The 14,118-nt window shown below is 68.1% G+C and overlaps 1 protein-coding gene across 1 annotated transcript; it reads left to right on the plus strand.

Moving 5' to 3' along the window:
* The first annotated feature begins 6,301 nt into the window (after positions 1–6,301).
* DIRAS1 (DIRAS family GTPase 1) lies at positions 6,302–6,946 on the plus strand. Its single transcript, XM_009903096.2, has one exon. It carries the CDS (start codon positions 6,305–6,307, stop codon positions 6,899–6,901), a length of 597 nt encoding a protein of 198 aa, XP_009901398.2. The 5' UTR covers positions 6,302–6,304; the 3' UTR covers positions 6,902–6,946.
* The last annotated feature ends 7,172 nt before the right edge of the window (positions 6,947–14,118 follow it).

Consider the following 14,118-nt stretch of genomic DNA (forward strand, 5'->3'; position numbering starts at 1 on the left):
TTTGGGGAGGAAAGGTCTCCCCTCGTCCAGCAGATCACTCCACGGTGTGGGGTGGGGGTGGGTTGAGGGGATTCGGGGGTGCCCGGCACCGTGGGACCCCTGCTTGGCACCGTGGGAGCCCTGCCTGGCACCGTGGGAGCCCTGCCTGGCACTAGGGTTTGGCTGCCTGGATGAGAGCTGCTCCTGCTGCTGCCCAGTGCCTCGGCGTCGTCCCCCTGCCTCTCCTAGCAGATCGCTCCTCGGGGGGGTGGGCTGCGGGGATTTGGGGGTGCCTGGCACCGTGGGAGCCCTGCCTGGCGCCGTGGGAGCCCTGCCTGGCACCGGGGTTTGGCTGGCAGCCGCTGCTGCCCGGTGCCTCGCCCCAAGCCCCGGGGAGGAAAGGTCTCCCCACGGCTCCTGACGCCGAAGCTGTTGGTTCCCCTCGGTGGGGTCAGCGACGTCTCCCCCTCCCTCCTCCTCCTCCCTCCTCCTCCTCCTCCCTGCCCTGCTCCTGGGGACGTGGTGACAGCCGCGTGGGTGCCACCCTGCCCTCTGCCCCTGGCTATTAATAGAGGCTGCAGGTTTTAATTGCTGCTGCTGGGGAGGAAGAGGCAGAGGCAGCTCCTGCTCGCTGGCCCCGGCACCAGCGCCCCCCCCCCCCCCCAAGTCTTGGGAGGGACCTTCCAACCCCCCACCCCCAACCTCAGCTCTGTGGTCACCTCAGGCTCCAGCCCCCTCCTCATGGTGGTGGTGGGACACAGAGCATTGCTCTTGCAAGGCCTGGAGGACCCCCCCCCAGGCAAGAACTGGCTCCCCTGGGGGTGGGCAGAGCTTGAGCCCAGGCCATGAAGCTGCTCCTGCCCCAGTCCTTGGGGGGCTGGAGGACCCCTGGAGCAGGAACTGGCTCCCCTGGGGGTGGGCAGAGCTCGACCCCAGGCCATGAAGCTGCTCCAGCCCCAGTCCTGTTGGGATCCCCCCAAACGGAAAGTGGGTTGGGGATCCCATGGTCACCCCCCAAGTGCCACCTGAGGCCCCTCAGTGGGTCACAGAGTTGGCCTTGCCCCAGCCCCATGGTTCCTGGGGGGGCTGGAGGACCTCCCCCCACCCCGAGCAGGAGCTGGATGCACCGAGGACGGTCAGACCTTGAGCCCAGCCCAGGAAGCTGCTCAGCTCCCGGTCCTGCTCAGCTGGCACCGGTCACACGGGCTGGGGGCCCCGTGGCCACCCCCCAGGTGCCACCCAAGTGGCACAGAGGGGTTGTGACCCTGCCAGGAGAAACTCTGCCCCCAGCCAGGGGGACCTGGGGGGCTCCTGACCCCACTCTGCCACAGGGACACAGCAGTGAGTGACCCAAACCCCGCGGTGGCACCAGGCAGGAGCCCCCAGCGCTGTGCCGGTGCCGTGGTGGCAGTGCCACCAGCTGTGTCCCCAGGCCCACCCCTGCTGCCCAGGTCACCCCCAGCTGCCACAGGGCCACCCTGGCACTGCCAGCTCGGGGAGGGGGGGGTCGGCATCCCTCTGTCCTGCCCTTGTGTCCCTGTGTCCCTGTCCCCAGCCCTGTGCCTCTGGATCCACCTCTGTGTCCCTACCCCCATGTCCGTCTGTCCCCATCCCTGTCCGTGTGTCCCTGGCTGGGCTTCCACATCCCCAGCGTGTTCCCGGCCTTCTGTCCCCATCCCTGTCCGTCTGTCTGGCCCTGTCCCTATCCCTGGTCCATCTGTCCTCACCCTGTCTGCCCCTCTCCGTTTATCCCTGTCCGTCTGTCCCCGTCCCTGTCCGTCTGTCCCTGTCCCCCTCCTTGTCCGCTTGTCCCCTCCCCTGTCCGTTAATATCCCTGTCCGTCTGTCCCTGCATCCCCAGTCCGTCTGTCCCCGTCCCGCCGGTCCCCGCCGCTTCTCCCGGTGCCGGAGCCGTTCGGGGCTGGGTCCGGTGGCCCCGGGCGGGGCGGGCGCGGCGGGCGGGGCCGGCGGCGGGGCGGGATCGGCTCTGCGGCGGCCGCACCGCACCGAGCCGTGCCGAGCCGAGCCGAGCCGAGCTCTACCGAGCCTTACCGAACCCTACCGAGTCGTATCGAGCAGCGCCGGTCCCACCGCGCCTAGCCGAGCCCCGCCGCACCGGAGCCGCCGCACCGGGACCGCCCCGGGCCGGGCCATGCGCTGAGGCCGCCGCGCAGCCCGCAGCCAAGGGCGGATCCCGGGCAGGACACGGTGAGGCGGCGAGCACCGCAATGCGACCGGCGCGCCGGGGGGCCGGGGACGGCGGGCACCGGGCGGCCACCACCGGAGGGGCGAGGGGAGGAACCGGGGACGGGAGGAGGGAGGAAAAGGACAGGGCACGGCCGAGGAACGGGGCCGGGACCCCGGCCCGGGGCAATGGGAGCCTGGCCCCTGCCCCTGTTCGTCATCCTGCCCCCTCTGCCGCCCCCCCCTGCCCCCTCTGCCGCCCCCCCTGCCCCCTCTGCCGCCCCCCTGCTCCTTCTGCCACCCATCCTGCCCCTGCTCCTCCATCTCCATCCTGCTTCTCCATCCCTCCATCCTCCGCCTCCATCCTTCCACCCTGCTCCTCCATCCTGCCCTTCCCCTCCATCCTTCCACCCTGCTCCTCCATCTCCCTCCTCTCCATGCCTCCTTCATCTCCATCTGCTGCCTTCGCTTGCTCCTTCTGCTGCCCTCCACCTCCATCCTGCCCCTCACCTCCATCCTGCTCCTTCTCCTGCCCCTCACCTCCATCCTGCCCCTTCTCCTGCCCCTCGCCTCCATCCTGCCCCTTCTCCTGCCCCTCACCTCCCTCCTGCTCCTTCTCCTGCCCTCCATCTCCATCCTGCCTCTTCTCCTGCCCCTCACCTCCATCCTGCTCCAGCACTTCCATCATCTCCTTCCTGCCCCTTCTGCTTCTCCACCCCCATCCTGCCCCCCTGCCTTGCCTCCTGCCCCAGCACCTCCACCCTGCCCCTGCCCTCCCCCTGCCCTCCATCCCCCCCAGACCCCTCCCCAGGGACTTGTTTGTCTCCCCCAGCGCTGGGTTCCAAGTGGGAGGATGCTGGGGGGGGGGGTGGTGGTGCAGATCCCTGCCAGCCTGTGCCCCCCCCCCCCAGCTGGCACCATCCCCAGGAGCCGAGGGCAGGTCGTGGTCAGGATCCACAGCCACTGTGTGGGCTTGGGAGGGCTGCTGGGCACAGGCCAGGGGGTGCCACGAAGGCTCCATCCGGCCCAGTGCCCCCCACCATGCCCACCAGGGGGCACAGGCAGGGGCACCACCAGCCCCAGCTGAGCTCTGAGGTCCTCAGCCACAGCCTCTGCTCCATCTCCCCTCCCTGGGTGGCACTTCCAGCCTGGGGGTGGGCAAGGGACATTTTCCTGCCCTTGTGCCAGGGGACCCCAGGGTGGCACCAGCCCTGAGGGTGCCCAAGGCCCTGCTGGTTGGGCTCCATCCCCAGCTGCCAGCCCCTTGGCTCTCCAGGCACCAGCCCCTGCCCTGCTGTCTGGGGCCATGCCAGGGCCTGGGGGCTGCCTGGGGGGACCCAGCCCCCCCCTGTGTCACAGGGAGGGGACACAAAAGCCAGGGGAAGAGGCTGGTGCCCCTGGAGGTGCCCAGCTATGGGGGAGTTGCTGTGCTCAGGGTGGCCTTTGTTGTGCCCAGGATGCCCTTTGCTGTGCCCAGGGTAGCCTTTGCTGTGCCCAGGGTAGCCTTTGTTGTGCCCAGGATGCCCTTTGCTGTGCCCAGGGTAGCCTTTGCTGTGCCCAGGGTGCCCTTTGTTGTGCCCAGGGTGCCCTTTGCACCCTCAGAAACCCAGACCCATGGTGGGTTCCGTGTCCCATGCCCCTCTGATGCCCCTACTTATGCCAGGGCCGCTGGATGGGGCAGAGCTGGCAGTGCCAGTCCTGTGGCAGGGAAATGGAGGCAGTGCCCAGCTCAGGGCTCAGCAACTTTGTGCCCCTTCAGTTCACCCCCTGGGGGCTGCATCACTCAGCAGGGGGCACAAGCAGGGACCCTGCCCGGTGGGCACTGAGGTTTGGCAGCCTGAGGGTGGCCCACGGCCGTGCCACCTGCCCCCCCCCGTGCCCAAGTCCCTCCAGTGCCCACTGCATCCTTGGGGTAGGAGTGGAGAAGGGGGGTGGCAGGGGGTGGCATGGCACAGGGTGAGGTGGGGGAGGGCAGGGTGGTGACAGGGAGTGGCACAGGGTGGTAAGGTAAAGCACAGGGTGACAGGGGGTGGCACAAGGTGGCAGGGCACGGTGCAGGGGTGGCACAGAGTGGCAGGGCATAGTGCAGGGTGGCACAGGGTGGCAGGGCACGGTGCAGGGTGGCAGGGCACAGCATGAGGGCTCTGGTGGTGGCCCAGGGTGACAGAGCACAGAGCAGGGTGGCAGAGAGTGGCAGGGCACGGTGCAGGGGTGGCACAGAGCGGCAGAGCACGGTGCAGGGGTGGCACAGAGCAGCAGGGCAGCCTGGCAGGTGCCAAGGGCTGTGTGTGAAGCAGACTCTCTGTCCCCAGCAGCTCTGGGTGCCACCAGCTCCTCGCTGGGCTGGCAGCTGCCCCACAGGGCTGCTCCTGGTGCCCCGGGGGGGGTGCTCTGGGGTGCCCACTGTGCCCCCACCCCAGCAGGGCAGCCTGGGCTGCGGCTGCCCTGCTGGTGGCTGTGGCTGGGCCATATGGGCACGGCGGGCAGCTGGCACAAGCAGCGGCAGGCGCCGGCCCCGGGCGGGCAGCGAGGGCAGCGGTGCCACCAGGGCCCGGGCCCGGGGCAAGGGCACCTCAAGGGCAGGAGGGGGTTGGCAGCACCCCCCGGGGGGGGTTGGGTTGGTTGGAGCGTGGGGGGGCTGCGTTCCCAAGAGGGTTGTGAGGCAGGAGCGGGGCTGGGGGGCCGGGAGGAGGTGCCCTGCTCTCCGCTGGCCCTGCCCAAAGCCTGCCCCAGCCCAAAGCCTGCTTGATCCCAAAGCCTGCCCCAGCCCAAAGCCTGCTTGATCCCAAAGCCTGACCCAGCCCAAAGCCTGCCCCAGCCCAAAGCCTGCTTGATCCCAAAGCCTGGCCCAGCCCAAAGCCTGCCCCAGCCCAAAGCCTGCCCCAGCCCAAAGCCTGCTTGATCCCAAAGCCTGACCCAGCCCAAAGCCTGACCCAGCCCAAAGCCTGCCCCAGCCCAAAGCCTGCTTGATCCCAAAGCCTGCCCCAGCCCAAAGCCTGCTTGATCCCAAAGCCTGCCCCAGCCCAAAGCCTGCTTGATCCCAAAGCCTGCCCCAGCCCAAAGCCTGCTTGATCCCAAAGCCTGCCCCAGCCCAAAGCCTGCTTGATCCCAAAGCCTGCCCCAGCCCAAAGCCTGCTTGATCCCAAAGCCTGACCCAGCCCAAAGCCTGCTTGATCCCAAAGCCTGGCCCAGCCCAAAGCCTGACCCAGCCCAAAGCCTGGCCCAGCCCAAAGCTGCTGCTCCTGGTGTGACACCCCAAAGCCTGCTCCAACCCAAAGCTTGGTCCACCCCAAAGCCCTTGCTCCTGGTGTCACCTCACAAAGTCTGCTTGATGCCAGCCCTGCTTGATGCCAGCCCTGCTTGATCCCCAACCCTGCTTGATCCCCAAACCACTCTGATCCCCAAACCAGTTTGATCCCAAAGTCTCTTTGGCTCCCAAACCTGTTTGATCCCAAACCCTTCTCCCCCCAAAAACCCTTCCCCATCCCAACCCTTTCTCCATCCCAAACCCTTCCCCATCCCAAACCCTTCCCCATCCCAACCCTTTCCCCATCCCAACCCTTTCCCCATCCCAACCCTTTCCCCATCCCAACCCTTTCTCCATCCCAAACCCTTCCCCATCCCAACCCTTTCCCCATCCCAATCCTTCCCCATCCCAAACCCTTCCCCATCCCAAACCCTTCTCCACCCCCCAAACCCTTCCCCATGCCAACTCCCCTGACTCGGTGTCCTGACCTCCCTCCTCTCCCCCTCCCCTCCCCGCGCTGTGCCCCTGTCCCCCGCAGTGGCCTCAGCGGCAGCAGCAAGCAGCGAGCAAGCAAGCAGCGAGCAGCCAGCAGCAAGCAAGCAGCGAGGAGCCGGCAGCGAGCGGCGAGGAGCCGGCAGCCAGCGGCGAGGAGCCGGCAGCCAGCGGCGAGGAGCCGGCAGCGAGCGGCGAGGAGCCGGCAGCGAGCGGCGAGGAGCCGGCAGCCAGCGGCGAGGAGCCGGCAGCGAGCGGCGAGGAGCCGGCAGCCAGCGGCGAGGAGCCGGCAGCGAGCGGCGAGGAGCCGGCAGCCAGCGGCGAGGAGCCGGCAGCCAGCGGCGAGGAGCCGGCAGCCAGCGGCGAGGAGCCGGCAGCCAGCGGCGAGCGCCGCGGGGCAACGATGCCAGAGCAGAGCAACGACTACCGGGTGGTGGTGTTCGGGGCGGGCGGCGTGGGCAAGAGCTCGCTGGTGCTGCGCTTCGTCAAGGGGACCTTCCGGGACACCTACATCCCCACCATCGAGGACACCTACCGGCAGGTGATCAGCTGCGACAAGAGCGTCTGCACCTTGCAGATCACCGACACCACCGGCAGCCACCAGTTCCCGGCCATGCAGCGCCTCTCCATCTCCAAGGGCCACGCTTTCATCCTGGTCTTCTCGGTGACCAGCAAGCAGTCGCTGGAGGAGCTGCGGCCGATCTACCAGCAGATCGTGCAGCTGAAGGGCAGCGTGGAGAGCATCCCCATCATGCTGGTGGGCAACAAGTGCGACGAGACGCAGCGGGAGGTGGAGAGCCGGGAAGGGGAGGCGCTGGCCAAGGAGTGGAAGTGCGCCTTCATGGAGACCTCGGCCAAGATGAACTACAACGTCAAGGAGCTCTTCCAGGAGCTGCTCAACCTGGAGAAGAGGAGGAACGTCAGCCTCACCATCGACGGCAAGCGCTCCAGCAAGCAGAAGAGGACAGACAAAATCAAGGGGAAGTGCAGCATCATGTAGAAGTCTCCTCCTCGTCCCGTCCCTCTCCCCTCCCCCAACACCACACACGACCCCCGCCCCCCCGCCCCCGACCACCGCCGCCACCGTCCCCTCCATCCCCCCCGCCGCCGCCGGCGCCGCCGGGACTGGCCCGCACCCCACTTCCGGTCAGCCCTTCTCCCTCTCCTCCCTCCCGCCCCCCGCCCCGGGCCTCGTCCCCACTCCCCAAGTCCCCCCCACACCCCCCCCCGAGGTTGGACCACGGTCCCCTGGTCCCCCCCTCTGCCATCACTGTGACTGTGCGGGGCCAGCCCGGCGGCCTGGGCTGTGTCGTGGCGGGGAGGGGCGGTGGGGAGGGCTCAAGGAGGGGATGGCCCACCCGGGGGTAGCCCACCCGGGGGTAGCCCACCCGGGGGTGTCCCAAGCAGCCCGGGGGCGCTCGCCCGCCCCCCGCAGCCGCCGCCCATGGGACTGGGGACGCGCGGCCGGGCTCTGCCAGGGGGCACCTGGGTGCACATCGCCCCCTCCCCTAGGTGCCCCCTCCCCACACTCTGCAGCACAACCAGGGACACCCCCCCACCCCGTCCCCGTCCCCTCCTCGGGGGGGGTCCCCACGACGGCCCTCGTGGGTGGGAAGGACGCTGCCGCGCGGCGGGGGTGCCGATGCCACCCTCGGGGGTGCCGATGCCACCCTCGGGGACGCCGATGCCACCCTCGGGGACGGTGCCAATCCCCACTCGTGCCCCTGCCCCCACGCCATAACCCTCTGCTCCCGCGGGCAGAGACACGGGGCAGGAGCAGCCCTCGCATGGTGCCCCCCGAAGCCCCCAGCCCCGAGCCTTGGCCCCGCGGCCCCCCCAGCCCCAGCCCTGTCCCCGCGGCCCCCAGCCCGACCCCGGTGCCGCAGCCCGGAGCCGCCAGCCCAAGCACAAAGCCTCGGGTCCCAGGGAGGTCCTGACCCAGCACAATCCTGGTGAGCTCCGGGGGGGAGACCCCCGACCCCCCCCCCCCGGACCCCCTCCCCGATCCCTCAGGATGAGCCCTGCAAGACCCCAGCCCCCGCTCCGGCCCCCGTGCCACGGTGAGGGGCGCCTGCCCCAGGCCCCCCCCGTGGCCAAGCTGTCCCCTGCCCAACGCCCCCCAGAGTCCCCGCTGTGGGGTGACCTGGCCCCACAGCCTGGGGACCCCCTGAGACCCCCCCCCAGCTCTGGTGCAGCCCTGCTTGTTCCCCTCCCTGTGGCCAGAGTGGGGTCTCCCCCCCCGCGACGTTGTCACCAGCCCCTTGTCCCCGTGGGGTTTGTCCCCTCCCTCTCTCTGCCAGGGACCCCGGGGGTGTCCCCAAGGGGTGGGGACACCGAGATGGGGCCCCCAGAGGGGTGTCCCCAAGAGGGTGTCCCCAAGGTGGAGTCACCCAGAGGGGTTGCCCCTGAGGGGTTGTCACCGAGGGGTGGTACCCAGGGTGGTGGCATCCAAAGTGGTGTCACCAAGGTGGGGGCCCCAGAGGGTTGTCCCCAAGGGGGTGTCCCCAAGGGGGTGTTCCTAAGGGGTGTCCCCAAGGGGGTGTCCCCAAGGGGTGTCCCCAAGGGGGTGTTCCTAAGGGGTTGTCACTGAGGGGTGGTACCCAAGGTGGGGTCCCCAGGGGGTTGTCACCAAGGGATTGTCCCCAAGGTGGAGTCCCCAGTGTGGGGTCCCCAGGGGGGTGGTACCCAAGGTGGTGGCACCAAGGTGGGGGCCCCAGAGGGGTTGTCCCCCAAGGGAATGTCCCCAAGAGGATGTCCCCAAGGTGATGGCACCAAGGTGGGGCCCCAGAGGGTTGTCACCAAGGGAGTGTCCCCAGGGTGGAGTCCCCAAGGTGGTATCTCCAAAGGGTTGTCCCCAGGGTGGTGTCTCCAAGGTGGGACACCCCAGGGGGCTGTCCCCAGGCAGACTGGGCCCCCCCTCGCTGTGCCCAGCTCCCCACACCCACCCTGGCTTTTTCCTGCCCGACCTGGAGCACCCAGGGGGCAGGAGGCCAAGGGGGCAGGGGGCAGGGGGCAGGGGGAGGTGATGCTGTAGCCTTTACTCTAGAAATAGTCTTCCTTCAATAAAGAGATGAGAAACACAGCCCCACGAGGAGGCCACGGCCCCCTCTGTCCCCCTGTGACCCCCTGTGTCCCCCTGTGACCCCCTGTGTCCCCCTGTATCCCACTGTGTCCCCCTGTGTCCCCCTGTATCCCACTGTGTCCCCCTGTGTCCCGACCTGGCCCTGCTGTGTGTGGTGAGACCAAGCCCATGGGGACAGTCCTGGCTCTGTTGGGGACATCCCAGCTCCATGGGGACAGTCCTGGCTCAGAGAGGATGTCACAGCTCCATGGGGATCACCCTGGCTCCATGGGGACAGTGATGCCACCATGAGGATGGTCACAGCTCTGGGAGGCTGCCATGGCTCCATGGGGACATCCCAGCTCCATGGGGATGGTCCCAGCTCCATCCCAGCTCCATGGGGATGGTCCCAGCTCCATCCCAGCTCCATGGGGATGCTCCCAGCTCCATCCCAGCTCCATGGGGATGGTCCCAGCACCATGGGGACACTACAGCTCCATGGGGACATCCCAGCTCCATCCCAGCTCCATGGGGATGTCATAGCTCCATGGCTCCAGCCCAGCTCCATGGGGATGCTCCCAGCTCCATCTCAGCTCCACCCCAGCTCCATGGCTCCATCCCAGCTCCAGCCCAGCTCCATGGCTCCAGCCCAGCTCCATGGCTCCAGCCCAGCTCCATGGGATGCTCCCAGCTCCAGCCCAGCTCCAGCCCAGCTCCATGGGATGCTCCCAGCTCCAGCCCAGCTCCAGCCCAGCTCCATGGCTCCAGCCCAGCTCCATGGGATGCTCCCAGCTGCCCGGGGCCGTGCCAGCTGCCCCGGGGGTGCCATGGCCGCCACGTGTCACACGTGGCCCTGCCCCCCTTCCCCCCTGCTCCCCCCCCGTGTCCGTGGGTGCCCCCCAGCCCCTGGCTGGTGTGGGGAGCGCTGTGTCGCCGTGGGGAGGGGGTGGCAGCAGGCTGCCTGCGTCAGCTCGCCGGTTGCCATGGCAACCATCTGCTCCCCGGGCGCGGGAGCTGCGTGGGCACACGGGAGGGGAGGGGGGCGGGGGGGGGGGGGGGGGGGGGCTTGAGATGGAGCTGGAGAGAAGCGGGGAACAGGGCTGCTGCAGCCTGCAAGGGCCCTGGCAAGGGCAGGGCTCCGTGGGGCAGAAGGGCTCCGTGGGGACAGAAGGGCTCCGTGGGGACAGAAGGGCTCCGTGGGGACAGCAGAGCTCCGTGGGGACAGCAGGGCTCCGTGGGGACAGCAGGGCTCCATGGGGACAGCAGGGCTCCGTGGGGACAGCAGAGCTCCGTGGGGACAGAAGGGCTCCGTGGGGACAGCAGAGCTCCGTGGGGACAGAAGGGCTCCGTGGGGACAGCAGGGCTCCGTGGGGACAGCAGAGCTCCATGGGGACAGCAGGGCTCCGTGGGGACAGAAGGGCTCCGTGGGGACAGCAGAGCTCCGTGGGGCAGAAGGGCTCCGTGGGGACAGCAGAGCTCCGTGGGGACAGCAGGGCTCTGTGGGGACAGCAGAGCTCCGTGGGGACAGCAGGGCTCCGTGGGGACAGCAGAGCCCCGTGGGGACAGCAGGGCTCCATGGGGACAGAAGGGCTCCGTGGGGACAGCAGGGCTCCGTGGGGACAGCAGGGCTCCGTGGGGACAGAAGGGCTCCGTGGGGACAGCAGAGCCCCGTGGGGACAGAAGGGCTCCGTGGGGGCAGCAGGGCTCCGTGGGGACAGCAGGGATCCGTGGGGACAGCAGAGCCCCGTGGGGACAGAAGGGCTCCGTGGGGGCAGCAGGGCTCCGTGGGGACAGCAGGGATCCGTGGGGATGGTCATGGCTCCATGGGGAGGGTCACAGCTGCGTGGGGAGGGTCACAGCTCCGTGGGGAGGGTCACAGCTGCGTGGGGACAGCCATGGCTCAGGGAGGACATCCCAGCCGAGGAGGAAAGTCACAGCTCCCTGTCCCAGGCTGCAGGAACCACTCCTGTCCCCCTGTCCCTGCCCTGGGCTGGGGGCACCTGGCACCAGGAGAAGAGAACAGAAGAGAATTGAATGAACCAGGCTGGAAGAGGCCTCAGAGAGCATCGAGTCCAAGCTCTCCCCCAGCACCATCTGACCAACCAAACCATGGCACCAAGGGCCTCAGCCAGGCTCTGCCTGAGCCCCTCCAGGCATGGGGACTCCACCACCTCCCTGGGCAGCACATTCCCAGGGCCAGCCTCTCTTGCTGGGAAGAACTTCTTCCTCACCTCCAGCCTCAACCTCCCCTGGCACAGCTGGAGACTGTGTCCTCTTGTTCTGGTGCCTGGGAGCAGAGCCCAACCCCCACCTGGCTCCAGCCTCCCTGCAGGGAGTTGCAGAGAGCAAGAAGGTCTCCCCTGAGCCTCCTCTTCTGCAGGCTGAGCAACCCCAGCTCCCTCAGCCTCTCCTCCCAGGTCTGTGCCCCAGACCCCTCCCCAGCTTTGTTGCCCTTCTCTGGACACCTTCAGCAGCTCAACCTCTTTCCTGACCTGAGGAGCCCAGAGCTGGACACAGGACTCCAGCTGTGGCCTCAGCAGTGCTGAGCACAGGGCAGGATGAGCTCCCTGCTGCTGCTGGCCACACTGCTGCAGGCCAGGATGCCCTTGGCCCTCTTGGCATCGGGGCAGGAGAGTGAGATGGGCACAGCCTGGGGGGGGTGGGGGGCACATGGATGCTTTGGGTGCAGAGGTGGCCCCCAGGATGCTGTCCCAGCACTGAGACAGCCCCAGGACTGAGAACAGCTCTACAACATCTTCAGCCTGGGGACAGAAAACCTCTGCCCCTCCATTCTCAGGTCCTCCCTCTCTGTCCCCCAGCCCCTGTCCCCCACTGTCCCCCAGCCCCTGTCCCCTGGCTTCTGTCCCCCAGCCTCTGTCCCCCAGCCTGGCTGGTGCTGATGGGACCCCACTGAGTCACCCCAGAGCAGGAGAAGCTCTCTCCTGGGGGCCCATGGTCCCTCCTGCTGCTGCAGCGTGAAGTCTCCCTTGGGATGCTTCAAGGGCTCTCCCTCGAGGTGCTGCTTGGGGTATCCCTCAGGGTGCAACTGGGGATGTCCAGCAGGATGTCCTTGGGGATGTCCTTCAGGGTATCCCTTGGGCTGTCCCTTGGGATGGCCAGCAGGCTGTCCTTGGGGATGTCCATCAGGGTATCCCTTGGGCTGTCCCTTGGGCTGTCCAGCAGGCTGTCCTTGGGGATGTCCTTCAGGGTATCCCTTGGGCTGTCCCTTGGGCTGTCCAGCAGGCTGTCCTTGGGGATGTCCTTCAGGGTATCCCTTGGGCTGTCCCTTGGGCTGTCCAGCAGGCTGTCCTTGGGGATGTCCTTCAGGGTATCCCTTGGGCTGTCCCTTGGGCTGTCCAGCAGGCTGTCCTTGGGGATGTCCATCAGGGTATCCCTTGGGCTGTCCCTTGGGATGGCCATCAGGATGTCCCTTGAGACTTCCCTTGAGATGTCCAGCAGGATGCTCCAGCTCTCAACCACAGCCACTTGCTCCCAGGGTGGCTTTGGCCACTAAAGACCCCATGGCCAAGGCTGTCACCCCTCAGCCATCAGCCCCCCCCCCCCCGTGCTGGGGACACCTGGAGACCCCAGGCCCTGCAGCTGGGCAGAGATGCAGGATGGGGTTGGAGGCTTCTGGCACAGCTCCTGCAGCCTCCCCCGGGGCCAGGCCTTAAACAAGCAGCTCCTGAGCGTTAATTAGGGCCTGGAGTAATGAGCTGGGAGCCTCCCAGTGCAGGGGGAGCCCTCTCTGCAGCCCCCTCCCAGTGCTGCCAGTGCAGGGGGAACCAACCCTGCAGCCCCCTCCCAGTGCAGGAGGAGCCCTCCCTGCAGCCCCCTCCCAGTGCTCCCAGTGCAGGAGGAGGCCAAACGCTGTGCCCCAGTGCCCCAGTCTGTACCCAGTGCAGTCCAGTCTGCCCCCTCCCAGTGCAGGAGAGGCCAAGTGCAGTGCCCCAGTGCCCCAGTCCCTGCCCAGTGCTCCCAGTCTGCAGCCCAATTGGTTTCTCCCCCCCCCGCCAGGGGAGGCCATATGGGAGCAAAGTGGCTTAGGGCAGCCCTCAGCCTTTGTCCCAGTAAGGAGATTATCCTGGGGGTTCCCAGGGGATTATTTGGGGCTCCCTGGGGATTATTTGGGTTCCCAGCTGCTGGCTGCCTGGCACTGGGGCCATTTCTGCCACCCCACCCCCCCAGCAGTGGGCACAGCCCAAACCTGGCATCTCTCCAGCTTGCTTCAGGCTGCTTCGCACTGGGGTGGTGCTGCCTGGGGCCAGCACAGCACTGGGATGTGCTGCTGGGGGGGGCAGTGGCTGCACCCCCTCTTTGTCCCCTCTCCTCCCCCTCTTCCTCCCCCCAGGCTATGGTGGGAGCCATCCTTGCCCCACTGGGAGCCAACTGGTGGCAGCTGGGGAATCAGAGCCTTGATTCAGGGATCCTGATCTGCTCCCCCCTCACCCCACCCCCCCCAGCACCCCCATAGCTCCCCCTCCAACCCCCCCCCCCATTTTCCCCTCACTCCACACCCAGAGTGGGGGGACAGCAGGGCTGTGCCCCCTCCCCCCCCCAGTATAAACTGCACCCAGAGCTGGAGTACTGGGGGGGACCCCCAGGAGTGGGGGGGACAGTGGGGTGGGGGCTCTGCCACTCCCTGCCCCCACCCCATGGGCTGCAGCAGGGGTCCCAAGAGGACCAGGGCTGGCAAAGGGGGGTCTGGGGTACCCCAAGTGCCACCAGCAGGGTCATGGGAGGGGGTGAGGGGGTGCAGGCTCTGCCCCCACCCCGTCTGGAAAGGGACATTTAAGAGACAAGAGGTGACAAAGACCCCCGGGGGGGTCTGGGGGCTCTGACACACACCCCCCTCCCAGCAAGGCTGGCTAGGGACCAGAGGCAACACAGTCACTGGGGCGGGGGAGGTGGTCTCGGGGGACTCTGGGGGGGTGACAGGAGGTGTGAGGTCAGCCCAGGGTGATGTGTCCCCTGTCACAGCCCCCCCCCCCCAGGGAGCTGGGGGTCACACTGAGCCCCGGGGGTGCCCACGGAGCATCATCCCCACGGCAGGAGTGTGTCCCACTCCCCACACCCCCAGCAAGGGGCACAGAGGGGACAGCAGGGGGCGCAGGGGGGACAGCAAGGGGGACAGCAGGGACGGCAAGGGGGACAGC

The sequence above is a fragment of the Dryobates pubescens genome, chromosome 31, assembly GCF_014839835.1.
Source record: "Dryobates pubescens isolate bDryPub1 chromosome 31, bDryPub1.pri, whole genome shotgun sequence".
Classification (NCBI taxonomy): Eukaryota; Metazoa; Chordata; class Aves; order Piciformes; family Picidae; genus Dryobates; species Dryobates pubescens.

What these genes read in the sequence shown, in the direction of transcription:
- DIRAS1 (XM_009903096.2), top strand. Translation starts at nt 6,305, where the DNA reads ATGCCAGAGCAGAGCAACGACTACCGGGTGGTGGTGTTCGGGGCGGGC.